General features: G+C 44.8%; 1 protein-coding gene across 4 annotated transcripts in view; it reads left to right on the forward strand.

Annotated features, from left to right (window-relative positions):
- Window positions 1–7,830: 7,830 nt before the first annotated feature.
- Window positions 7,831–27,961, forward strand: part of ACTN1 (actinin alpha 1) — a 115,716-nt gene continuing 95,585 nt past the window's right edge. For all 4 annotated transcript variants that reach the window (XM_015413304.1, XM_015413305.1, XM_015413307.1 and 1 more), the window contains exon 1: window positions 7,831–8,066. In XM_015413304.1, coding sequence (XP_015268790.1) covers window positions 7,962–8,066 — 105 coding nt within the window. In that variant the 5' untranslated portion in view covers window positions 7,831–7,961. The remainder of the gene's footprint in view (window positions 8,067–27,961) is intronic.

Consider the following 27,961-nt stretch of genomic DNA (forward strand, 5'->3'; position numbering starts at 1 on the left):
AACTCCTGACCAGACTGCTCAGGAAAACTTCTTCTGATTGGGGCAATCAGAGCCCTAGAGTAGAGCAAATCCAGACTCTCTGCATCTATCCACCCAGCCCTCTCTCTGCTCATGCTACGAACTGCTACTATGCTGCCCTCTGAATGAACAACCAACCAAAACACTTACCAGCAAAATCCGTGCTGCGCAGAAAGCAAGGGTGCCACTCAGCAGAAGGATAGGGTTAAATGCATTAAATACATAAATAAAAAGTCTGAATTATTGTGGTTTGCATACAGTAGTGCAAAAGACGTGTACCTCATATAGAGAACTGAATTTTGCATTTATACTGTTCCAGAGGGGTAGCTGTGTTGGTCTGTTGCAGTAAAAATAAGCAGGAATCTAGCATCGTCTTAGAGCCTTATAAACAACATTTTATCCCAACATAAGTTTTCATGGGCCAGAACCTATTCCTTGAGATGCTTGTGAATAGATCTTTCCTATGATGTCCATGTAGAAATCCAGAGAAACTTATTCTGCAATAATATTTTGTTCATCTTTAAGGTGTCACTGGAGGCCTGTTTGTTTTTGCATATATACAAAAATTCTTACATAAGTGGCAGCTTTAGTGGGAGGCATCCCTACTGATGTCAGGGAAGGGGGCAGAAGGCAAGAGAATTGCAAATGCTCAGGGAAGCCCCTCTGATGTTAGTTATATATGAACATCTGAAAAATCCAACCATAAACGCAGGTAACCTGTAAAACTACATCTTGGCAACCTGGAAACGGATGGAAGAAATCAGTATGTTTTACATCAAGCATAATGAAAATAATTGCTATAGAACAGTTCTCCCAAAGTGGTAGGAGCATTATTCTGTTATCATAATCTGTGGTTCGAGGGCTTGGAAGGAGGAGGAGAAGGAGGAGATTAGATTTATACCCAACCTTCAGAGTGGCATCTCAGAGCAGTTTACAATCTCCTTTCCCCTCCCCTCCCCACAACAGACACCCTGTGAGGTGGGTGGGGCTGAGAGAGCTCTCTCGAGTACTGCTCGTGAGAGAACAGCTCTGGGAGAACTTGTGACTGACCCAAGGTCATACCAACAACTGCATGTGGAGCAGTGGGGAATCAAGCCCAGTTCTCCCAGGTTAGAGTCTGTGCTCCTAACCACTACAGCAGACTGGCTCTCAGTTAGGCAGACTGATGTTAATCATAGGACAATAGTTGTCACTGTGTTTCAGGATAGTATTTTATCGAACAAATATAAACCCAGTGGCACAAAGAGATGGATATTGGAGACAAAGGAAATGGCTAGGAATGAGTAGCCATTTCCCATTCTGTTATTGGTGCTGTCTAATTTGGAGACCCTCTACAATTAATTTGGGATGTGGTGCATGCAATTTGCAGGGCTTTTCCATTCACATCTCCCCCTCCCCCATAGATACTGATGAGTATGCACATTGATAAAAACAACACAGATAAATCTCAAAGAGCCATTTGGCTGAGACTGTGAGCTAAAAATAATTTAAATCAACGAATAATAAATTTCTTTCACATTAGTCCTCCAGACAGTTGCACAGCAGGACGTGATTCATCACATATACAAAAAATAATAATACAGCAACCCACTCACAGTGCAGTGCCATCCGAAGTAGAGTTACACCCTCAAGACCATTGGCTTCAATGGAGTTAGAAGGTATAACTCTGCTTAGGAGTGTACTTTCATCGAACGTATTCCAGGTGTGCCAAGGATTTATTTATTTACTTTATTTATAATTTGCCTTTCTCACTGGGACTCAGGGTGGATCACACAGTATAGGTTGATGCAATCGATAAAATATAATAGGGCTAGAATTCAGTGTTACCTCTAATTTTCCCCCCTATTGAGCGGAGCAGTTCACATCCTGAACAGACTATAACTGCTGTAATCTTAAAATGGGCAATAGGTGAGCAAGTAGGATTACAGAAATCTCAAACAACATAAAGTATTCAACATGATATGTTAAACAATTGTATTACATAAGTAGAAAACAATGCCATGAGAGCAGGATAATACATACAGCAAACAGATAATACATAATATTTTTCCCATCAAGTCACAGCTGATTTATGGCATTGGGTTTTCAAGGCAAGAGAAATTCAAAGGTGGTTTGTCACTGCCTGGCTCTGCATTGCAACCCTCATGTTCCTTGGAGGTCTCTTATCTAAATACTAGCCAAGACCAACCCTGCTTAGCAGTCAAGATGTAATGAGGCTGGGCTAGTCTGGACTATCCAGGTTAGGGCAATATATACTATATACATTATAGCCTAGTCCTGTTACAGTTATAGTATTACTAGGAATACAGCTCGTTGTGGAAATACATACAACGAGCTCTAGAAAGAGGTTCTGGGTGGGTGCCCTGGTCTTTGGCACTCAGCGTCAATTTGCTGTGGTGACCTCAGCAGGGTGCAATGACACAGAGCGTACCATTTTCTTCAGGGGAACTGATCTCTGCCATCTGAAGAGCGGTTGTAATTCTGAGTGACCTCCATCCCTCCCCTGAAGATTGGCAACAGTGGTTCCCCAGGAGGAAATGGCTGGTTTGGAGGGTGGAGGCCAGTGTTCCCTCTAAGCTGAGTTAGTGTGAGCTAGCTCACAGTTTTTCAGCCTCCAGCTCACACATTTTTGTCTTAGCTCAGGAAGGATGGCTCCAGAGCAAACTAATTCATGCAGTAGCCAAATTGCTTGCTCACAACTTTAATGCCAGTTGCTCACAAAGTAGGATTTTTGCTCACAAGACTCCAGAGCTTAGAGGGAACATTGGTGGAGGCTATGGCACTGTACCTGTCTGAGGTCCCACCCCTCCTCAAACCTCACCCTGTCCAGGCTCCACCCCTCAAATCTCCAGGAATTTCCATACCTAAAGTTGGCAACTTTATCTCCTCCCCTCTCTGCAGCCTCCTTCCTAGGCAAAGTTCTTTCTTTCTCGTTAGTGGGGAACAAAGCAACTTACTTCATTCTCCTCTTCCGCTTTGTGATCTGTACAGCAACCCCGCAAGGTAGGTTAGGCAGAAAGTCTATGGCTGGTCTAGGGTTGCCAAATGACCGCGGGGGGCGGGGAATCCCCCGCTTCTGAGCCCCGAGTTCCGCCCTGACAGAATCGGGGCCTGGGGGAACCCCGCCCCCGAAGCTGCGTCACCAGAGGTTGCTGGCGTTTGGGGCTGGCGTTTGGGGCGTGGTTGAGCTCGTCGCTGACGTTTGGGGCGTGGCTGAGCTCGTCAGGGGGGAAACCATATGTTTCCCCCCTGACGAGCTCGGCCACGCCTCCAACGTCAGCAATGTCTGATGTCGCTTCTGGTGATGTCGCGGCGGCGCGCGTGCGCACACACACACAGCCGGCTCCCGGTCAGAACGGAGCCTCCCCCGCCAGTAAGATTTCAAGAGTTGGCAACCCTAATTACCTGTGAGATTGGTTTCTTTTCCCAGCCTCGGCTCTAACTGCCTTGGTCCTCTTTCCCACCTGCAGGAGTCAGGCCGATTGGCCCATAGGTGGTGTCCAACAAAGACAGATTGATGCAAAGGAGGATGGGAAAGTCTCCATATCTCTATTTTGCCTTAAATTGGTTTTGATGCCAGCAGAGTCAGAAAATGCCAGAGGCTCTGGATGGGTGCCCTATGGTAAATGGAGAATTCCTAAAGATTTCCAAAACAGTACTCTGTCCCCATTCATTTTCTACAGTCACAGCATCCCCTGACAGAACGCAACACACCCCCAGCACTTTGAATTAGCACCAGAGCTTTAAGAGCTCTCCAGCTGTCACCTGGAGATTGGCAACAGCTTGTTTGGAGGGTGGGGTCTGTGGCATTGTATCTGTCTGAGGTCCCCCTCTTCCTCCTCCTCAGACCCCACCCTCAGCAGGCTTCATCCCTAAAATATCCTGGAAGTTTCCAACCTGGAGCTTGCAACCCTATGTCCTTTCCAGGAAATCATCAGCTTACCTTTATCTGCCTGTCTGTCTTCAGGTTTACATCTCCCCCCCCCCCAGCCTCTGCCTAGGGAAAGGGCAGTCTTTCTCTACAGTGGGAACCAAAGCCGCTGGCATCATTCTCCTCTCCCCTGTATGATCCGCACAACAACCCTGTGAGGTATGTTAAGGTAGGAAGGCTGTGAATGGTCCATAATCCCCCAGGCAGCTTTTATAACATGAACCTGGGACCCACACACCATCCTCTGCAGCACTCTCAGGTATATTTCTGTGGCAGTAATGGGGTGACTGCTGGCACCTTTTCCTATCATTTGTTGCCTTGTGGTATTCTGCTTGTGGTGTGATCTGTCTTTTTTATGGTGTGGCATGGTTGTGTTATTAGGTCTGTTTCTTTTGAAGGGGAATTGGCCAACTATCGGCCGGTCTCCTATTTACCCTATTTGGGCAAATTAATAGAGAGGGCGGTGGCGATACAGTTGCAGAGCTTTCTGGATGACACTCCTACGCTGGATCTCTTCCAGTGCGGCTTCCGCCCGGGTCACAGGATGGAGACAGCACTGGTCACCCTCACAGACGACCTCCGGAGGCATCTGGATTGGGGTGGGATGGGGGTGCTGCTGTTGTGGGACCTGTTGGCAGTGTTCGACACGGTCGATCATCAGTTGCTCACCCACCGCCTCATCGACATGGGGATTCAGGGGCTTGCCTAGCAATGGCTTGTCTCCTTTCTCCAGGGTTGGGGACAAAGGGTAGCACTTGGGGAGAAGCCGTCCCGAAGGCACCCACTAATTTGTGGAGTGCCACAAGGGGCAGTGCTCTCCCCAGTGCTATTTAACATCTATATGTGCCCCTTGCCCAGATTGCCCGGAGGCATGGGCTAGGGTGTCACCAATATGCAGATGACACCCAGCTCTATCTGCTGTTGGGTGGTCAGTCTGGCTCTACCCTGGAAGATCTGGACCAGGCGTTGCAGGACGTGGCGGGATGGCTTAGGCTGAGCCAACTGAAATTGAATCCGACAAAGACGGAGGTCCTATGCCTGAATCGGAGTGGTTCGAGGTTAGGGGTCCCTCTACCAGCTTTCGGTGTGGCACCGTTGGTGCCAGTGCCGACGATCAGGAATTGGGAGTGCTCCTGGATGTTTCCTTGACAATGGAGGCTCAGGTAGCAGCCACTGCCAAGACAGCCTTTTACCATCTTCAGCTGATTAGGCAGTTGGTCCCCTTCCTCGAACGCAATGACCTGGCTTCAGTGATCCACGCTATGGTCACCTCGAGGTTGGACTACTGCAATGCTCTCTACATGGGGCTGCCCTTGGGGCAACTCCAGAAGCTGCAACTGGTGCAAAACGCGGCGGCCAGGCTGTTGATGGGCCTCCCCATCCGGGAGCACATCCAGCCTGTGCTAAAGTTGCTGCACTGGCTACCAATAGCATTCCGGATCTGCTTCAAGGTGCTGTTTTTGACCTTTAAAGCCCTTTATGGTCAGAGGCCTGCCTACCTGAGGCCTTTCCCCGCATGGTCCCCAGGGAGCACTGTGATCTGGTACACAAAACCGTCTGGCCCTCCCTGGGCCTTGGGACGCCAAGTTGGTGGCGACTAAAACCAGGGTGTTCTCCCTGGTGGCACTGACGCTCTGGAATGAGCTCCCCAGCGAGATCAGAGCCCTGTGGGACCTCCAGTGATTCCCCATTACAGAATTGCTGGTTTGGAGGGCAGAGTCTACGGCATTGTACTTGTCTGAGGTCCCACTCCTCCTCAAACCTCACCCTCTCCAGGATCCATCTCTCAAATCTCCAGGATTTTCCCATCTGGAGTTGGCAACCCTATCTACTTCCCAGCCAAGCATCAACCTACATTTCCCCCTCATTGATCAGCTTTCCATCTTCCCCCCACCGTGCTCTGAAGCCCTGACTGCCACTGTGGCAGTAATGGGGTGACTGCTGGCACCTTTTCCTATCATTTTTTGCCTTGTGGTATTGTGCTTGTGGTGTGATCTGTCTTTTTTTTGGTGTGGCATGATTGTATTATTGGGTTTGTTTCTTTTGAAGGGGAAGTGATGTGTTGTGAGTGAGGACATATTATACCTCGGAATACACCAGGTTGCACATGTATGTGACAGTCCCAACTGTCTTGTGGGGGGAGGAGGATGTTTGAGGTGTGGAATGGAGTGAGGTCCAATCAGCTTCCATATGCAAATGACCTTGAAATGCTGGCCCAATCAGAGAAGAGTGGCCTAGGCTGCAATGGGTGGGAGAGAACTCAGGCAACACAGCCAGTGGATAGAGACACCTTGTGATTGACACATCATGGAGCCAACTGATTTTGGCAAGCATAGAATGTTGTGGGACCAAAACTCAGTTATATATAAGGACAGGATAGCCCATTGTCCTGTTCTCTTTATAAAAGCTCCTTTCTGAACCATTCCCTTAACACTGCAAATAACTGAATAATGAATATTTCAGAATAAGAAGCTTTCAACTCAGTCTCAAATATTTCCATGTTAATCATTTCAGTATGCAGCACACCCAAACTTTAGTTTAAATCTGCTTCTAAATGAGTAATTGTTGAAATGCAGCTTTCCTGAGAGCAAGTACACTAAATTTGCATATTACAGGAACATTGGGGTTTCTTTTTAAAAAAGAAAATAAAACAAGAAACTTGAGTAGGTTTCCTGAAGTAGTGGCATAAAATGTTCTAAATAAATAAATATCACATGAAATAAAGCATGGCACCTATTATATTACAATTTTCCAAGCCAAACACTAACAAATGTATCATGCTCTATTTCCCATGCTCTTCTTTCTCTAAATTACCTAGAAGAAATTGGGAGTGGGGTTAGCATTAACTGGCAATTTTCTGTGGAGAATATTGCCATGGAGAACAGACCTATCACCTGGTAAGGGCAATGATAATTAAGAGAGGTCCTTGTTCTGAGACAGCTGTTTCTAAAGTACCAGATTTTTTTGGGGGGGGGGATTGGGGATGGGACAGGCAAAGGAGGGAGGTTGCCTTCATGCTCTGCAGGAAAGCTCTCAGAAGAGCTTCCAGGTTGGTTAATGCTGGAGTACTCTGGTCTGCTCCAAGACAATCTGTGAAGTAAATAACCGTCTCAAGTGTTTCAGAGTTGGTAACGTTTTGACTTTTGAAAGTGAAATATTTACAGCTCATAAAGGAAAAGTATTATTTAAAAATATCCTTCAGTGGTGGATTTTTTAATAAGCATTTAACAAGCTGAACATTTTGCAAAAAGTATTGTTATTAGTTCCATAACATTTAAGCTCTCGCAACGTGCACTTAAAAAACAAAACAAAACCACAGGCTGATTTTTGCAGAATTCCCAGGTTGAAATGTTTGTAGATACCATATTCAAATTTCCTGTCCCAGAAACTAACGCACACAGAATTATGGTCTAAGTACTGCAAGTGAAGAGGGCGGGAGAATTCTACATTGTTGCACGTTTGCCTTCAAGTTAATACTTAGTATAAGAAACCAGAAGAGAGAACGTTCATACTCGATTTTATGAAAAAAGACTCCTCCCTACGATTCCTTGCCGAGGTTAGAGCATATGTTATCCCTCTCCAAGCTTTTTCCTGCTACTCTAAAGCCCCTCCAACTACAAGGAGACGTCACGACGCCCATTCCATCAAGTCGATGCACTTCAGACGTCACATGTATAAAGGGAAGGGTAGGGGGGGGGATTCTTAAATCAACCTATAGGAGCAGCTGCGAGTTGCGATTGGCATTTGAGAGTCTCAATGGGAGCCTCGGTAGCCCTCTAAAATGAACTTTGGGCAACTCCAGTTAGCCAATGAGGTCACGCCGGAGGCAGGGCTGCTTTCTCCTTGCTCCTCCGTCCCCTCCTCCTTCGGTGTGTGCAAAGATTAGGTTGCTATCTCGCCGTGGGAGCTGCCTTCTGTTCTGTCGCTGTGCTTGAGCAGGGCGCCTTTCATTTGGGGTGAGGGAAGCATCAAAAAAGCAAAACCAAAGGACGCAAACGCACACCTCGCAAAGATGGATCATTATGACTCTCAGCAAACCAATGACTACATGCAGCCAGAGGAAGACTGGGACAGGGATCTACTTTTGGATCCAGCCTGGGAAAAGCAGCAGAGAAAGGTAACCTGGATCTCACCTTCTTCCAACTCCAGGGTGGGAAAGTATTGCCGGAGGCTGCAGAAAACTCCCATTAGAGGAGGCGTTTAACAGCGTGGAGGACGGGGTGGGGGATGCATCTGGCCGGACGTCGTGGACTAGATTCGCGTGCGTGGTTGTGAATCGGCACATGTCTCTTCACCTCGCCTGTGTTTGCCTATCGCACTCCACCCCGCCCGGGCTGTAGATCCCGGAGCCTTACAGCTGCTGCGAAGGGTGCTGGTCGCCGTGCAGGTTTCCTGTAGGAAGCTCCGGATCCCTGGCTGCGTCGCTCTCCCGTTGGTGTCTCGTGCAGTTTCAGAGCTTTCCATCTGTGTCAGGGGAGGGATGTGCTATGGCAGCCTTAGACCAAATCCGGTCATGGAGATTTATTATCTCCCCCCCCCCCCCGGGGACAGGCAGTTAATGCTGTGCGTGGACAGACAGTGGCCCCTCTATAGCTGTGCTCCGTATTTATTTATTTAGAGTATTTCTACACCACCTCCTGGAGGCGGTTTACAATCAAAACCCACAGTACAAAAACAAGTCATTAGACATAAGCAGCATATAGTCCATAAAACAGCAGAGCACTAAAAAGAAAAACCCCAATAAGATAAAACCACTAATTAAAAGTCTGAGTAAAAACATGTGCTTTATCCTGGGACCTAAAGCAAGGTAAAGTAGGCACCAGGCCAACCCTGGGGGGAGGGAAGACATTTCAGAAGTAAGGTGCCACCACAGGAAATGCCTCGTCTCTCTAGTTACCATTGTCTCCCTTCTGAAGGCAGGGGGCACAGGGGGCAGGGTTTGAGAGGCAGAGCTTAACTGGCAGGCTGGGCAGTGAGGGAGGAGGCGATAATGTGATTACAAAGTGCAATTTAAAATAACCGGGGAAGGCTGGTTAACATTGAGGCAGGTGACAGTCTGCATTTAGGAGATGCTGTGAGATGCTGGCTTGCTTGCAGACTTTTAAGGGGGGGGGGGAAACCCTTTTTAATTTGTGAAATGCAAGCATTGGGTTGTTGGAGAAGGGAGGGGAGGTGATTGCCTGGGGGGGGGGAGATATTGCTGAAATAATACAATCTGTTAAGGAAATGTGGTGCGAGGTAAAGAACTGGAGCCGTTTGTGTTGCTCAATTCGGCAGCCCCGAAGTTGCTCTTCCTCCTCTACCACAACTACCTCCTCCTCCTCCTCCTCCTGCTGCCGCTCTAAAGCAACAGATGTTTTCGCTACGAGCGCCGGGAGACAGGCTGGCTCTGCTGCCCCCCTCGGCGTTTCGCAACGCAACTGACAAAAGCAACCTTCCTGGAGGGGCTGCTCTAATAGGGAAGTGGCTGCCGTTGGCACGCCCGGCTGCTGCCGCTGCCGCCTTGCTTGTATTAAGGGTGGCTTCTCTCGCCCTGCGAGGCTGAAGCCAGGACGTGTCCAGGAGGCGGGGCAGGTAACGCGCTTGCCTGCTACTAGGTGTCATTATCAACTGCAGCACTTTTCTCTTCTAACGTAAAGTTACCGGCCACGGAAATTGTATTGTGCGGCCGGGAACAGCAGAGCGTCGGGGGGAGGGGGGCAACGCAAGCCGGCCGCGGCGATCCGGCTCTTCGCCCAGTTCCATTATGACGTCCGCCCATTCTTTCCAGCATTCTGAGAAACCAGAGCCCGTCGCGTCTTGCTGAGTCTCTCTTGGTCTCGCAAGAGGACCGATTGAACAGTTTCGCGTGGGTTTTATTAGGGGAAAGCCACGTTCTCCCTCCCGCCGCCTGCCCACAAATATCTCTTCCACAGCGGGACGGAGCTCACTTCAGTTTTGAATGGTGCGGTTTAAGGGCTGGGCTTGAGCAAAACTCATGTCCAAAAATGGTAACATTCATCCCATTTTTAAATTTAAGAAGGCGGGGGGTGGGACGTTCAGAGGCTTCTAGCTTCTTCACACACACCCCTCCAGTAACCAAAGGCATCCTGTATTAGCTCACTCTGGAATCCTGAGCTCTTAAACATTTCCCCTAGGTCATTTTGTCAGTCAAGAAAGCAGAAGTGGGGTGGGCATAACATTTGGCAAAGTTGCCTCCTAGTGGGGTGGCATATGGAGGTCAAGGGAGGGAATGGCTTGTGTAAAATTAAGAGTTTGGTATCTGTCTTGCCATTTAAGAGGACTTTGGGGCCACTGGGCTGGCTGGAGGGTGAAAGGAATTGTTTTATCTCAATGTTTTCATGACCCAAGTCCCCCAGTTGAAGGAGGGAATTTTCTGTTGGAAGAACACACCAGTTAGAGAACACTGGTTGTTCCCTTTGCCTAGTTTTGAAAGGATGCCCTTTAAATGGTGAGTTTGTTGTCAGTGGAGGTGAAGTTAATTAAAGAACTCCTGGCAGTGCCCTGCACCCCAGCTTGGAAAACCTTCATAGAGACAATAAGGGCAGGAGAAATAAGCCATGAAAAACTAAGGTACTTACTGGAGAGTGACGTTTGTGGTGTGTGCCATTGGCAAGAGAACAAAAAGGAAAAGACTCATTTAATTCCCAGCCCATGTGGTGAAAATGTTAAACTGCTGGTCATGGAATCTAGTGGCAGTAGCTACTGAGAGATGCAGTTTTTCTTTTGAATTTACTTTTGATCAGACTTACAAACATGTAAGTAGCTGGCACTCCATTCTCATCCATTCATTTTGGATATGCTGACTAATAAACCTTGCTTGTACAGTAAAGTGCGAGTAGAACACAAGGATTTTCTTTCTAACTTCTTTAAAATGATTTATTTCACTTTTTTATAAGTATTTTTTTTCATTTTAAACACTAATTCATACATATTATTACCATAACAACAACAACATATTCCTTCTTGCTTTAACAATAAAATAACAAGTCGAATGAGTTACATTGCTTTACTTTACAACAAATCTTATATTTGCCTTATACCTATATACTATAGTGTGGATACTGTGTAAATAATTGTAACCTCTTTTATGATAGAATATCCAACCTTGTACCATCCTCCAATAACCAATGTAATGCAACACTAAACAATATGCATAAGAGAAGATAACACTGTTACGTGGAACCAGTCTGTTTTGGAAGTGAATTGTAGAACACTCAGGCCTCCATGGAAAAGTCCCTCTCAAGTCAACCTCCCATGGGTGACTGCGCCCCCTAAGCTCCATCCATGTAGGGCTGCAGTTCTAGTGAATCCCATTGAACTCATGGATTGATTTTAAATCAATTCATACTAAATTCTCCAAGGCCAGTTTAGAAAACTTACTGAAATTTCTATCTCACCTTTACCTTAATATTCATGGTATATAACAGCATTTTCTTATACTGTTCTTTCTCATGGTAGCCTTATGAGGTGTGTCACTGTTCTAATTTTCTTTTACATGTGGGGAACTGAAGGACTCATGAGGGCAACCTAGTGTGTCTGTGGCTGAGCTGGGACCTGAGTGACATACTGGCCATCTGTATATCTAATTCTCAACAGTCCCCTCTGCATGTCCATACTTATTTCTGCAGATAGGGGACACATTCTCCCCCAACAGGTTTTTCTACAGAATCAGGGGACTCTGTGGGGCTGCAGAAAAATCCAAAAAGTTTAAAAAACCTTTTGAAATGGCTGCTGCAGGGATTGACTCCAGGCAACATCCAGAGGGGGGTGGGGTAGGCAGGCAGGCAGGCAGACGGGGGGGGGGGGCAAAAAGCAGGACTAGATCTGGGATTGGGGAGGATTCCTCCTGCAGTATGAATGGCTAAATATCAGTGGGGTTGGAGCCAGGCCTGGGACTAGGATTGCCCACTTCAGGTTGGGAAATTCCTGGAGATTCTGTGGTAAAGTCTGAGGGACTTGAGATCACCTGACATGCATGATTCAACTAGGCCTGGCTGCTTGCTACTGTTCAACAGCAGCCACCCTGTGAGTGTAGTATAATGGTCAGAGTAGGGTTTGCGAGACCCAGGTTTAGATCCCCATCTTGCTGTGAAGGCTCACTGGGATATTTTGGACCAGTCACATACTTTCAGCCTAACCTACCTCATAGGGTTGTTGTGCAGATGAAAAGGAGGCAAGAATAAACTGCTTTAGTCCCCACTGTGGAAGAAAGACTATAGTTTTCCTCAGTAGAAGCTGCAGGGAGAAAGGAGATGGAAAGCTGAAGACAGAGGGGCAGATAAAGTTAGGTTGGCTGTTGGATGGGAAGGAGATAGGGATGCCAACTCCAGGTTGGGAAGTTCCTGGATATTTGAGAGGTGGAGCCTAGGGGTGGTGGGGATTGAGGCGGGGAGGGATTTCAGACAGCTATAACACCATAGACTCTACCCTCTAAAGCCATCATTTCCTCCAGGGGAACTAATGTTGTCAACCTCCAGGTGAGGGCTGGAGATCTCCTGGAATTACAACTGATCTCCAGATGACAGAGATCAGTTCCCCTGGAGAAAATGACTGCTTTGAAGGGTAGAGTTTCTGGTATTATACCCTGCTGAGGTCACTTCCAAGCTCAAACGTCATCCTCCCAAGGCTCCACCCCCAGATCTCCAGGTATTTCCCAACATGGAGCTGGCAGCCCTAAGAGGGACTGATCTCTGTATTTGGGCAATCCGTTGTGATTCCTGGAGAGTGGCTGCTGTCACCTCTGCTTTAAGCTGCTGTGTGTGTGTGGGGGGGAGGAGGTGGGAGGCTGGGAGAGTGACGGGCAGAAAGAGTGATGGGGTGGGGGCAGAAAGGAAGTGACAGACATGGAGGAGAGAGCGAGAGTAAGAAAAGGGGTAGCAGGAAGAAGAGAGAGTGTGAGAGAAGTAGGGAAGAGGGGGGAAAGCAGAGATGGGAGAATTAGCAGGTCCCCACTTGTTTCATTTCTAATGCTGGACTTTGGACTTCACCTGCATTTGGACCAGTGGCCTGAAATGATGTCTAGTGTTTTTCTATAAGCAAATGTTATTCAAACTGTGGAGCATTGGCAACTTCTGTGTTTGTGCAAGGGATGAAAATACTTCTTTATCTTATTGAGAATAATCAGCTTATAAACAGTCTGAGGTCAGAGTTTCCCAAGTTGTAGGTATGTACACATGGAATGTTTTCTGGAAGGGAGAAGTGTTTGAAGGAGTCCTGACAAACATTTTCAGGCTAGCGATCTAGAGAATAGGAGGGGGAACGGTAGGACCTAGGGAGAGATGTCATGTGTGAAGAAGTTGGCTGAGGGGGCATTGAAGTAGCATGTGTTGAGAAGCTGGACAAGTGGGAAAGAAGTATGGGACATGCTGGATTAGGGGGAACAGAAGATTTAGCAAATTTAGAAGAGAGGATGTGATTTCATAATACTTAGGAAACACTGCAGTAACATTAAAATGGCATGTGTGGAAGAAGACGACTGTATTTATAACCTAAAAGGTTGTTCTTATAAGGGAATAGATCACATCATAGCCGCTGTTTTTTATATATCAATTGGAAATTAACATTTACTACCTTCCTTTAACACTGGTGTAATCACATTCTGGAAGGTGGCCCCAAGCCTGGTCTACTGAAGTGTATTTCGAATCTCAAAAATGTCTTTGTACATGTCACTGGAAGGCACGTTCCTTGTTATTCATCTTGAAGCATGGGTGGGTCTCTCTTGGGTATTACAAGTTGAAAACACTCAGTATATCTGGGGTTAAATGTTTATGTTACTCACAGGAAGTCACATGTTTCTCATGTAACCAATGTTCTTTAGCTGTAGGATTCCCTGATTGGGACTAAAGTGTCAAGGTATATTACCATTTTATGGCTTCTTTTCCCATCTTTGTTTTGGTGTTCTGAAGAACAAGAAGAGTAGCCATTCTCTCTTCTAGTTTTGTCTTTGTAGAGTAAGGATGTAGCCGATTATGCTCTGTTGTTATTTTCATCCCAGTTACCCTTCCCATGCTAGAATTTAGTAAAAACTTTATATTTTAATCACACATGGACTCTCAGTCTGAATTATTTTACTCTGGCTCTGCTGGACTAACTTTGTTGTTGTTCAGTCGCACAGTCGAGTCCGACTCTTCGCGACCCCATGGACCAGATCACGCCAGGCCCACCTGTCTTCCGCTGTCCTCTGAAGTTGGCTCAATTTCATGTTCGTTGCGTCGATGACTCTGTCCAACCATCTCATCCTTTGCCGTCCCCGTCTTCTTTGACCTTCAATCTTTCCCAGCATCAGGGTCTTCTCCAGTGAGTGCTCCCTTCTCATTTGGTGGCCAAAGTATTTGAGCTTCAGTTTCATTATCTGGCCTTCCAGGGAACAGTCAGGGTTGATTTCTTTTAGGATTGACTGATTGGATCTTCTTGCAGTCCAAGGGACTCTCAAGAGTCTTCTCCAGCACCATAGTTCAAAAGAATCTATTCTTCGGTGCTCGGCCTTCCTTATAGTCCAACTCTCGCAGCCATACATGACTACTGGGAATACCATTGCTTTGACCATGCGGACATTTGTTGGCAGGGTGATGTCTCTGCTTTTTATCATGCTGTTTAGGTTCGCCATCGCTTTCCTCCCAAGGAGCAGGCGTCTTTTAATTTCATGGCTGCTGTCACAGTCTGCGGTGATCTGGGATCCCAGGAACGTGAAGTCTGTCACCACTTCCACGACTTCCCCTTCTATTTGCCAAGGAGTGATGGGGCCGGATGCCATGATCTTAGTTTTTTTGATGTTGAGCTTCAAGCCCACTTATCTCTGCTAAATACCATTTTTTCAATATCTCACTATCACTCAACAGTCTCTAATTCAGCTGTCACGCCATTGTCGTAGCCTTGCAGAGGTGTATTTGATAAGCATGAAGCTTGTTGCAACACAACATGCTGGCTTCAGCAGCTTGCTTTCCCTATTTGCTTGGCTGGATTAAAGTAGCCATAAGTAGGAGTAGAGACTTACGCCCTTACTGATGGACCCCAAGTAGTATTGTGAGTTTGCATTGGATATATTTGCATGCATAACTCCTTGCAAGAACAGAACTTTTCTAACTGAACTGAGTAGCCTATAAAAGCTCTGTATAGTGTGTGGGGAACCTATTAACATAATTAATACTTGCCTGGGAAGTAGTTCTCAATGCAGTAATTTCAGGAAGGGAAGTAAGACAAAGCAAGTATAAGAAGAGCCCTGTGGCCATCACTACATCCTCTGGCAGCAAATTTCACATTTTAATCACTTGCTGTGTAAAGTAGTAATTCCTTTTGTCTGTCCTGAACCTACTGCCCATCAGCTTCATTGGATGCTCTCGAGTTCTAGTATTTTGGGAGAGGGAGCAAAATTTCTCTTTGTCAACTCTCTCCATCCCATGCATAATTTTATTAATCTCTATCATGTCCCCCCTTAGTCGTCTCTTTTCTAAACTGAAAAGTCCCAGACTCTTCAACCTTTCCTCATAGGCAAGGTGCTCCAACCCCCCTAATCATCTTGGTTGCCCTCCTCTGTAGTTTTTCCAGCTCTGGAATGTCCTTTTTGAAATATGGTGACCAGAACTGTACACAGTATTCCAAATGAAACTGCACTATAGATCTATACAGGGGCATTACAACAGTGGTCGTTTTATTCTCAGTCCCTTTCCTAATAATCCCTAACACAGAGTTTGCCTTTTTCACCACTGCAGCACACTGGATTGACACTTTAATTGAGCTATCTGCTGCGACCCCAAGGTCTTTTCTCCTCTCACTCTGAGCAAGTTCAGTCCCCATCAGCCTATACTTGAAGTTGGGATTTTTTGTCCGAGTGTGCATCACCTTACACTTACACACAGAAGAAGAAGAAGAAGAGATTGGATTTATACCCTGCCCTTCACTTGGAGTCTCAGAGCAGCTTACAAACTCCTTTCCCTTCCCCTCCCCACAACAGACACCCTGTGAGGTGGGTGGGGCTGAGAGAACTCTGACACAAACTGCTCTTTTTCAAGGACACCTGTGCCAGAGCTTGTGACTGACCCAAGGTCACATCAGCAGGTGCAAGTAAAGAAGTGGGGAATCAAACCCGGTTCTCCCAGATTAGAGTCCATACAATTAACCACTACACCAAACTGGCCCCTGGACAGGTTGCAGTCACATGCGCAAGATAAAGTGTGGGGAGGAAGCGAAGCTATATCCTCCAGAGGAAATGGACCTGCAGTTGCGCGATCACACAGTCCTTGGAAGCTGTGGGCACAGCACACCATTGCGTGATCAGACGCAACCACAGGTCAGTCAGGGTTGGGGGGTTTTTTTGCTGTTTGATTCCAATGCATTTAAACGAGGAATCAATGAATCCGCATCTCCACACTAAGGGCTCCCTATGGAGTTTGCGATGATGCACATACTGAGAAGGAGGGAAAAAACAACGGCATAGAGTCGGGATGGCCTGATCAGACCATCCTGACGGCCATGAGAGCTAGAGTGATCAGACACGGGAAAGTCCATCTGTGGCCCGTTGCAACCCATTTACTACCGGATTTTCCCCAGAGTCTTTTAAGTCCACTTCTGCAGCAGAGCAGAATGGGTTGTCGATGGCTGCAGGGTGCTTCCCAGATGTCTGATCGTGCACTATAAATCCACCCGGCATTCGTGCCTATGGCAGGTCTAATTGTGTGTATGATGATAGCCACATAGTCCTTTTCCTGCCTTAGCTTGCTAGCTCATGTGAGTTATGGATTCCTCTGATGTGTAGCACCGTAGCACATTAAGGTAGAAGCTTTGGGGGGGACTCTATTTTAGCCTGTGTGGGAAGTGTTCAAAGGTGGTTGGAATCAGAGGGGGTGGGTGGCAAGCAGCAGCCTCTGTATTTTGCCTCTCACAAGGGGACTCATGACCATTTTACAGTGTGTGCTGGTGCCCATGCAGCTGTTCTCGCCCTTGGAAACACTTGGGGTTGAGGGAAAGAAAAAGAGTTCTGCCCCACAAGTCCACAGTGGATCGGGGCATCACAGCTTTTAATATCTCTGTAAAATGGTGGCAATGAATTGGTGCTGGCAACAATTTTGCCTTCTGTTTTGGGCTCAGCGTGGGGTGGGAGTCGATTTCTGTATCTGTAGAGGGGAGTCTGGAGGTTGGCAACTCTATTGCATTCCAGCCTGCATGCCTATAGCGATCCTTAAGTCCTTATAGTGAGCTATGTGGAGCCAATCTAGAGCAGCGTTTGGGGATTGGGAGGGGGTGAGACACAGACACTTTATGGTGATAACACTGGTGGAGGTGGGGATTTCCATTTGGCATACTACAACCTAGGAAAGTGCAATTGGGAAAATATGGGGGTGGGGATCTTCATGCATTTACAAGATTCTGTTCATCAAGTGTAAAAGGGAGGGGATGTTTGGTTTTATACAAAATGGATTATCATTTAACCTTCTTTGTAGAATGATCCCTTGTAGAGACGTTGCACTGCCTCTTAACTCCATAATAAATAAATAATGATGTAGTCACCACCACTGTACTCATTTGCCCCTCCCCATACAAATTTTCTGGCTCTGGGCCTGGCCAGGAGGCCACATCTGTCTCCTTTTGAAATTGCTGTGCAAATCCCACTTTTTTATAGGACTCCTCTCTTTCTAGTGCATAGGTCTGTGGTATTCAGCATGCCTATGGTCTGTATGTGTTTAGCCCCTTTTGTTGTGTTGATCCCCTTCCTACAAAGTATGCAGAGAAAAACTGACTGAATGGTTTTACAGGGCCTTGAGATGTGTGTTTTAGCTTTGTTCCAGGAGCCAGCCTTGGACTCATTGTGTCTCATCCTTACTACTTGAAAAAGATGTTTTGGGGTATTTGGATGTGAGACTTTTTTAATGTGTTGGGTCTTGCAGGATGGTCTTTTAAGAAACATTCAAAAGCTCATTATATCATTGGTATTAATTTAAAAGAGGGAGAAAAAAATTACAGAACAGAAGTGAACTAATTATCATTTTTAATATGCATATCTAAATTTTATTTTCATGGGGAGGGCTTTGTATTACAGATTAATGCACCTTTTGTTTGAAATATCAAACTATTTTGGACATTTTTCCTGGCTCAGTTGCTTCTTGGCCATTTTCCAACTCTCTCCTCACCTGTCAGTCCCAAATAAATACTGTACTATTAAAGTAACATGTAGATCTTTAATACACCAAGCTGCTGTTTTTGGTTCTTACATGATGAAATTTGGGATGAATGCTGTGGTAACATAATTGTATTTTGTTGCAGGCAGACTGAATCTCCTGTTCATAAAATAGTTGGCTCTTAGCTGTACATCTGTGGGTAGGTATATGTTTTGCCAAAACCCTACACAGCAATCATTTTAGAACCAGCCAGGTTTTTTAAACCCAAAGAAAGCAGGGTTGCCAGCTAGCCCATGTTTTTTAAGATAATACCTGTTGCATCTGAACATGGCATTTCAATAGGCAGTAACGGGTGAAGGATGCTTTGGTAACTATAAAACCATCAGTTGGCATGAAAACGTTCAGTATAAATTATGAGTAGCTTTACTTACAACTGAGGAAAATAACTTCCCAAGCTGCAATTCTCTGTGCATTTATGTGGGAGTAAGCACCTGCCAACCTAGCAGTTCGAAAGCAAGAAATTGCAAGTAGATAAATAGGTGGGAAGGTAACAGTGTTCTGTGCGCCTTGGTGTTTAGTCATGCTGGCCACATGACCACGGAAATGTCTTCGGACAGCGCTGCCTCTTCGGCTTTGAAACAGAGATGAGCACCGCAACCCTAGAGTCGGATTCGACTGGCTTTCGAGCAAGGGAACCTTTACCTTAAACACCACTGAACTCTGTGGATCTTTGTCTGAATTAACATGCATAGGATTGCATCTATAACCTGGGTAATCAAGGAGTTTTAGTGTAGGCTTCCCTAATAACAATTGTGCTCGTTTCTTTAATTGGCTACAGTAAATTTAAATTGGTTCTAAAGAAAAGACATTCACTAGTTTAAAATAGCTAATTAATGCTAATATTGTCTTCTTGCAAGTTCTCTGTCCAGTTATACACATTGCCCACAAGATCATAATGTTAACTGGTATGTTTATAAGAAGATTTTTTAAATCAACTACTCCAGGTAAAACAAACCTGCTTAAAAAGACAAAATAACTTTACGTGACACTAAAAGCGGGCCATAGAGAGCTTATTGAGGACTTAAGTTACCTGAAGTGTAAGTGGTGAAGGAATATGGATTCTGTGTGTGTCTTTGAATACATAGGGGAACATTTTCAGTTGAAAAAATGTTCAGAGTCTCACAAACAGCTCTGCAAGACTAATATAACACAAGGTATTTTAATACGCAGTGTGCTACATGACATCGTGATCTACCAAGTAAATACAGTGATCTGTTGTGAATTTCTGTTGGATACCAACAACAAAAGGAAATTACTTTAGAATAAAGGTAGTTTCTTATGTTACACTTTGCGGGCGTGGGAGGCTTTCCGGTGTTTGCATACATAGATGAGTGTCTCTTGTATTACTAATTCATACAGCCTAGACATATGCCCTGCAGAGCTGTTTTCTAGAGTTTTGGGTTTCATGGGGTGTGTCAGAGTCAGACTAATTTACACAGGATATTGGGTGGAAGACATTGTTGAAGCATCTCCTATCACATATTCTCCTTTGTTTGGTATAGAGAAGATCGCTTTGCATAAAATGAAACTGGGAGTGGCTCTAAATCTGTAGATGCCACAGTCTTCTCAATTGTAGCCATTGTGTGAACCAGTGCTACTACGTATGGTAGAATCTTGTTTTCCGAGTTTCACTGAGGCTTCAGTAGTCCTTGTTGTTGTTGTTGTTGTTGTTCAGTCGCACAGTCGAGTCCGACTCTTCGCGACCCCATGGATCATCTCCCGCCAGGCCCTCCTGTCTTCCGCCGTCCTCTAACAATAGCTAAAACAGGGCTGCATGTACACAGAGGTCATCTTGCTTTCGTTTCTGGAGTATCCACTCCTAGGGAGGGGCAAACGAGAAAGGCTCTTCATATACCCTGTTTGTGAGCATCCAGTTGGCCACTGTTTTAAGGAACCAGAATGCTGAACTAGGCAGGGCTTAATAATCTGATCCTTCAGGGACCTTCTTACATTCTTATGCCACAACCAATCCCAGTCACGACTCCTCTGCCACACATGAAGTGATTCCCACACATGAAGTGATTCCCCTAACCCCCCCACCCCGCCTTTCCAGGCTCATGCTTAAATGCTTAAATAAATAAATAAAAATAAATTCATCTCTCCAGCATTTGTTTCCACCAATATATTTCCTTCCACATACCTGAAGGTAATTTATCCTTCAATTAACCTCTCCCAAAATAGTAACTTCCTTTCCAGATTCCCCCCAACTCACCTTTTCATGCAAAAATTATTTCTTACTTGATTCCATCTTTCCTCCCCAAATTTGTTCTTCCGAAAAGAAAATCAGTTTTCTTCCCTAATTTCTCTACCGGCTCTGCTTCTGCAGCAGAGTCCAAAATGGTTCCTGTCTTCAATATCAAAAGTGTGAAATTCAAGATATGGGGCAGCTGTTTGTGTCATCACAAGCCATCCAGTGGACCCAGCCTGCTTTGCCTCATAGCCATGGATCAGTGCTACAACTGTAGAGGATCCAAAGATAATAAGCTCAATGATCCTCTACAGGGTTAGAAGGAGTACATCTAGCCTTTTTTTTGGGGGGGGGGTGCTCTTGTGCTACCATACTGGTGCCATCTCTGACTACAGCTTCCAACATTAAAAAAATCATCTTGATCACATGCCCATGCATTGTTTTTCAGCTATCTTTTTGCTCTTCTACAAAATGGTGTCTCTGGCATGCTGGATGCACTGTGAATAAGGTTGTCACTTCTGCTGTTCTCTGGCAGCCTTGAGTTCTTAGGGTAAAAGGCAAAATGTCTTGCCTCGTGGTAGCAGTTTTATTTTCTGCCTAGTACTGGGATATCAGATGCCCAGCACTGTTTTCTCAGTATCCACAGTAAAATCCTGTGAGTGCCAATGGCCTCTTTCAGGAAGAAATACTTCACACAAGTTCTGTGTAATTTAATGACTTCATTTATACCCCACCTTTCCCCCCAGTGGGGACCCAAGGTGGCTTACATCATTCTCCTCTCCTCCATACTGTCATCACAACTACCCTGTGAGGTAGGTTAGGCTGGGAGGCTGTGACTGGACCAAGGTCACCCTGCAAGCTTCCATGGCACGAGTGGGGATTCAAACCTGGTTCTCCCAGATCCTAGTCCAACAGTCTAACCATTACACCACACTGGCCCTACAGACCTCATCTTTAAGGAGTCTTAGATAATTATATAGTTGACAGTTGCATGCCTGTAGATGTGCTTTGATTTCATTTAGTGGGATGGCTTTGCCTTTTAATTTTGTCCACATTAGAAAAAACCTTAGCCTAATGTCTTACTATTTCCTTCAATTGTTACAACTGTGCAATAATAGTCTCAAGATTATCAGTGTTTGTTTGTTTTATTTTTAGGTTGTGATTGACTGAAAGTAGGAAATCCAAGAAAGAAAACTCCTGTAATGAGTATTAATATGAGATTCAGTGTGGTCTTTTATAGAGTTTATATGTTATCTTGAGCAAGTTTTTCTCTTTCATCCTGTACCTAAAGGGTAAGAACATTCGTTCCTCTTGTCTTGCAGGCACTGTGAGGGCAAATACAATGCCTGTGAAGTATGCAATACTTTCAATTTGCAGTATAATAGATAAGCAGAATAAATAATCAATTTAAAATAAGACTTTTTAAAAAAAGGTTTTATTTTTTTAAAAGTTGTAGTAAAATTAACTTTTAAAAAAATCTGGTTTACAATTTTAAACACAAAAGTAACATACATGTAAATGAAATCCATGACCTTCTATCGAACGAACACACTGGCTGGGTTCCAACATAATGACAAGCAGTGGTTTAGAATTTCAGGAACATTTTGTGCATTTCAGTTCCTTCTTTTCTTGATTTGTTGTGACCCATGGTTTATGTTACACAGAACCAGGCAAATAGTGGTTTGTGCCAAACTACTGTTTCTCTGCAAACCAGAACTGGAAGCCACAGTTTTCAGGTAAGCTATGATTTGCACAACAAACTATGGGTTGCCATTGCAGAACTGTTTTCCATAAGTCTGGATGAGAGGGAGAGAAACGGAGCATCAAGGGAAGGGAAGGGGGGGTTGTGCAGACCCCTGGGGCTTATTTGTGTGATACCAAAGGTGGTATGTTTGAATCAAACTGTTGCATTAAAGCCTACGTGTCTGTGTAAAAGACAGCTGTGGTATTTGAATTTTATGTGTGTGTGTGGGGGGGGGATAGATACCTTGAGCAGTTTTTGAGGCATTATAAATATGACTTGACCAGTCATCAATTTAAGTTGTGGCAAATTATATATATTTAAGATTCTACCACCCAAACTCTGTTATGGACTTTTCCATATCATAAACATTGTTCTTTCCCATAACTGTTGGTTCTTGCTTTTGGAAATCTTGGATGCTTAGGCCAGGACCTCAAGAGCTGTTTTTGTTCATGCTTATCCAGTTCCCCTCCCCTACCTATAACAAGCAAGTTACCAGCTGGTGCTGTAGGAAATAACTTGTCTTACATGCTTTTTTGAGCTGGTTGTCTCAGTGAATTAATATTCGTGTCCCCAAGAAGATCTATTTTATAGCATCCCTTAATGTTTAGCACAAGTCATTCTCCATTTCCTCCTCCACCTCTTCCTTTGAGACACACTGATGTATGGATAAACAAGTCATTACAGAAACTATAAACCATTGCTAAGATGCTATGACAAGCATGGCTCTTTTTAAAAAGTAAAATGCCTGAATCACCTCGAGTAGTTAAATACAAATCTTGTAAAGCCCAAATGTCTTTCCATACTCCTTGCAATGGCAGTTAGATTTTCTACTTTGACCTGGGCAGTATTTTGTACAATACTGGAAAAAATGATCCCCAAATCAATTGTTGTCACCAGAAATGTTTCTTTTATTAAAATGAAAGGACACTTAATAGCAGCTGGACAATCCAGAGGATAAAGCATCTTCTTTGAGTTTTGAATTTTATCTACTAAAAACCCAGCTTGGCCTCCACACTACATCAAAGTTAATGTTCTGTTTCAGAAGGCTGCAAGGTCTTGTGGACCTGCAAAGGTGTGTATGACCTCTTCCTACCATTGAATGCTTTGTGCCATTGACAAAATTATGTGTTTGATGTTTGGTCTTATATTAAAAACCTCGGATGCTTTGTACAAGTTTTGTTGAAGAATAAAATTAATAAAATGCCAGTTTAAAAGGGTATTTGCACGGGTATTTATGAGCTGACACATTGCTTCTAATACCTATTACAGCATCAAGAAAAAAAAGCAAACTTACAATTTCTACAAATCACATAGTTCCAGAATGAGCATACTTGCTAACTGGATGCTGTAGTGAGAAAAAAACATTGGTTTCCAGCTAAATTAAAGCCTTTGTTGTCCTAGAAGTATACTTTTACAGCCTTGGCCATACAGCCCAGGGCTTTTTTCCTGGGGGAATGCATCAGAATGGAGTTCCAGAACCTCTTTGACAAAATTATTTTAAAAATATTTAAAAGTTCATGACTGTTATTATCAGGGGTCTTGTTGTAGAAAAAGAGCTGCCGGAGCTCATTAGCATAACTCATTAGCATAACTTATTTGCATATGCCACGCCCCCTGGCATCACCGGAAGTGACAGAAGGCCACACCCCCTGACATCACCGGAAGTGTGTCAGAAGGCCCGGCTACTTACCCTCCTGCTTCATCCTCATTCCCAAACGGAATGAGGATCGAAGCAGAGGGCGGGGTAAAGAAGGGGGCGGGGCTTCACCACGTGACCGCCCCGCCCCCTAGAGGTTCTCTTCCGGAGCTCCGTACCTGAGAGCTCCCCCCCGACTAGAGCCCTGGTTATTATACAGATTGAAAACTTCATTTCCCTCTTGAGAGTTGAGTTCCATCTAAATCAAAAAAAAAAAAAGCCCTGATGCAGGTTATTATGGTTGCAAGGGGAGATTTGAATTCTGTAGAAATGCATGGACAAATCATACAGATATTTGTTTATACCCCACTTTTCTTCCTAATGGGAACCGAACATGATTTACAGCATTCTCCCCTTTTCCATTTTATCCTCACTGCAAACCTGTGAGGTAGGGTTAGGCTGAGTGTGAATTACTGGCTCAAGGTTATCCAGCAAGCTTCCATGGCAGAGTGGGGATTCGAATTTAGGTCTCCCAGATCCTGTCTGACACTCTAACCACAACAACATGCTGACTGAAGCCATAATCAAGGGTCCTCCTGACACTGGGGTGGCTCCAACCATCCTCCAGAGAGCCTCCTAAGTGGCTCTTCATCCAACAGAAGAGACACTGATGTTGGATGAAGGCTATATGAGCTGGAAGGAGGCTTCAGACTTTGCCCAGTGGAGTCAGAGGGTAGGGGAAGGATCCACCCTGGTAATTCCATGAGTTTAGGTGTCCTTTTGTAACTTTGCAGAGGTCTATGCCTATTCTGTTGGTAAAATGAGATGAACTTCTGTGATATTGTCTTGTACCGATCAAGCCGAGGGGAAAAAAATTTATGGTGGGAAAACTGAATTGGAAAATTTTCCAGTGTTCTAGAGCATGATCTGATTTGGCATATTTATTTTGACTCACTTTAATAAAATTTAAATATATCCCTTGTTAATTTTATGTCCTAGAAGCAGCAAATTGGAGGGGGGTGGTTAAGTGTTGCATTGATGTAATACTTCAGCAAATTCAAAGCTTTATATGGGGATTATTTTTATTGAAATAATACTTTTAAAAAATTAAGGACAATACAGTGTGTACATTCCTTACATTTAAAAAAATTAATTTATAAAAACTGAAGCCACTGAAAACTATTGATTTACCTAACAGTGTCATTCTAACCATAGTCACACTCTTCCAAGGCCATTGACTTAAGTGGACTTAGAAAGGTGTAATTCTGTTTAGGATGCCACAATAATTTTAGCACTCCCTGTGCATGATAAATTGTGGACATGGTTGTCCACTCATCTGTTTCAGTGGAATTTAATTCTCTTCCATAGAGGTCACACCGGGCACCATTATCACTACCAGACTGGTGACTACAATATCCTGTCCATGCGAGAGAATTAACTTTGGTTTTGATTTGAAGTGCACAGACGATCTTAACTTGATTTTTATGTGGATTTGCTGTTTTATTGTTCCTTCCCCCAGTTTATAAACCAGAAAAAATTGTATGTGTTCTCTGAAACAATTCTTAGGGATAGTCCCCTGGAAAAAAAATCAATTACAACTTTGAAAAAATCAAGCTTGTATTGCCAATGGCATCCATTTATTGTTCATTTTATGAAACAATCTTTGGATGGAATTTTTTCTGCGGCAAAATAAAACAGTGGAAAATTTCCCACCTCATAATCTTTGATTGCCACTCCTCTGCCCCACATGTGCTGAAAACATTTCCCACTTCTACAGACAGGTTTCCCTTCCAACTCTCGCAAAGAAAGGAAAATCCAAATTCTCTCATATCATGCTAGCTCTCCTTGAATGCAGCCCTAGTCTATCAGAGCTATTTTCCCACCTCCAGTTTAAGGAGGAGGGACACAGAGAACAAAGGTGGAACCTTTAGAAGATAATGAGCAGCTTGCAGTTCAGTCAGCTGCCATCTATCACAATGAGCCAGCCTGCCTTCAGTACACTATCCCTCCCCTGAGATCATGGAACAATAATGTTAGTGCAGGTGTGGCTGTCTTCCTTATGGGCAATCGGAGAACAAATCTTACCTGCCTTATTCAAGCAGGTCTTTTCTTCTCTGCAGCCTGAAAAACCCATCCTTATTTGTTTGCTTAGATCCCCATCTGTGTGATAGAGATCCACACTCTTGTGTATTCAGTTTTACTTCCTCTTCTCTTTTTTCCCCATTTAAAATATGCTGATTTGGTGAGCTAAATACTCTGTATACAAAGCTGCTAATGTATAAATTCATCAGAGATATCTCTCTATATAATAATTCTGTTTTGGTCATGGACTCCTCTAACATTTCACACGCTCCCAAATCAGTTGGCTCCCTGATCTGTCACTCAGAAGCTGTCCCTATCCATTGGCTGCGTTGCCTGAGTCTCGCCTCCAGTATTCTAAACAGTTTGCTGTTCCTCTCCCCCCAATAGCCAGTCGAAACATATCTCAGTCTTCCCTTAAATGGTCACTGGAGTTGCCAATATCCCTGTGGGGCCTGGAGATCTCCCAGAAATCACAGTGTTCCCCAGCCAAAGCACATCATTTCCCCTACAGAAAATTTCCCAGCTATTATAATGGCTGCTTTGGGCAGTGGACTCTATGGCATTATACCCTGCTGAGGTCCCTCCGCACCCCAAACCCTGCCCTCCCCAGGCTCTACCCCTCAAATCTACATGTCTGGCCCTCCCCTTAGTATTGCCAGCCTCCAGGCAGCACCTGGAGATCTCCAAGATCAGTTCTCCCGGAGATAATGGCTGCTTTGGGCAATGGACTCTATGGCATTATACCCTGCTGAGGTCCCTCCACACCCCAAATCTACCTCTCAAATCTACAGGTCTGGCCCTCCCCTTAGTATTGCCAGCCTCCAGGCAGCACCTGGAGATGTCGAAGATCATTTCTCCTGGAGAGAATGGCTGCTTTGGGCAATGGACTCTATGGCATTATACCCTGCTGAGGTCCCTCTGCCCCCCCAAACCCTTCCCTCCCCTCCCCAGGCTCTACCCCTCAAATCTACAGGTATTTCCCAACCCAGAGTTGGCAACCCTGTAACTGGCTATGGAATAGCTTTCCAGACCCTTGGAACCCAGAAGACATGGCATAGGAGGAGGTGCTTTTCTACCTTAGCTGCTACTGCATAGCCCCAAATCAACATAAGTCGGAGTGGAGGGAACCATACCTGTTACCATGAGGCTGTCCTCCCATACTACCCATTTGGGGCAGCAAAATGACTTGAGACAGCCCTGCCTTATAGCTAAGCAGAAAGAAATAAACATGGCTTGCCTCCCTCTATTTTCCCCTTCCCTCTGCTGTCCCACAAGCCACAGTCAGGACACTCACCTGGAGCTTCCTTCTAGATCTCTTATTTCTTCCCACAATGGGCCTTACTCCTAGTTATGTTATATTGTCGATGAGGGATCTAGGCCATGGCATAACTGATGTGTGTCTGCCTTGTGAGCTCATGTTTTAAAAGTAAGCCTCTTCTTCCAAGACCCACACACTATCTTAGGCCCCAGCAGGCATCAGAATTAAGGTGTACTAATTGCTGTCTTGGGAGTACAGATACACATAATCTAAAGAGAAGGGCTTAATACAGAGACAGCCACTACATCTGTGTCTTCTAAAAACATGGTACTGTATATCTGGTGCTCAGTAGTGTCACACTGTTATGTTAACAGTATAAATGCAACTCCAGCCACAACAGTGCACTCCTATTGAATCCAAAGAAAGTCCACAAGTTTTTTTTTACTGACCATACAACTGTATCCAGATAACTTTGCTAAAATCTCTAGAGGGAAAACATTGGACACCTTGAAAGGACATTGCTACTTTCTTATTAGCAGTACTTAACCCACGGATGTCTAACTTCTGTGCCATTACATATGACTATATCAGAGATGTCAAACCCATTTGTTACGAGGGCCGGATCTGACATAAATGTCACTTTGTCAGGCTGGGCCACGTTTGCCATAAAATGCAACATGAGGTACTGGAGATATAAACTTTCTAAAGATGATTTCAGATGTTAAATGGCAATAGCAGGCATGATTGGATTAGGTGTGACATGCAGAGGGGTAGTAGGTATGGAGATATCAGTACTTGTAATGAGACAAGAAACCTAGGTCTCAATTTGGTCCAGGAGGATTCAGTCCAGGAAGATGCAAAGAATACATGGAAATAAGTCTGAAGAAGTGAGCAGTGACTCATGAGAGCACATACCCTACCACAATTTTT

The sequence above is a fragment of the Gekko japonicus genome, unplaced genomic scaffold, assembly GCF_001447785.1.
Source record: "Gekko japonicus isolate JY-2015 unplaced genomic scaffold, Gekko_japonicus_V1.1 scaffold32, whole genome shotgun sequence".
NCBI classification, from domain to species: Eukaryota; Metazoa; Chordata; class Lepidosauria; order Squamata; family Gekkonidae; genus Gekko; species Gekko japonicus.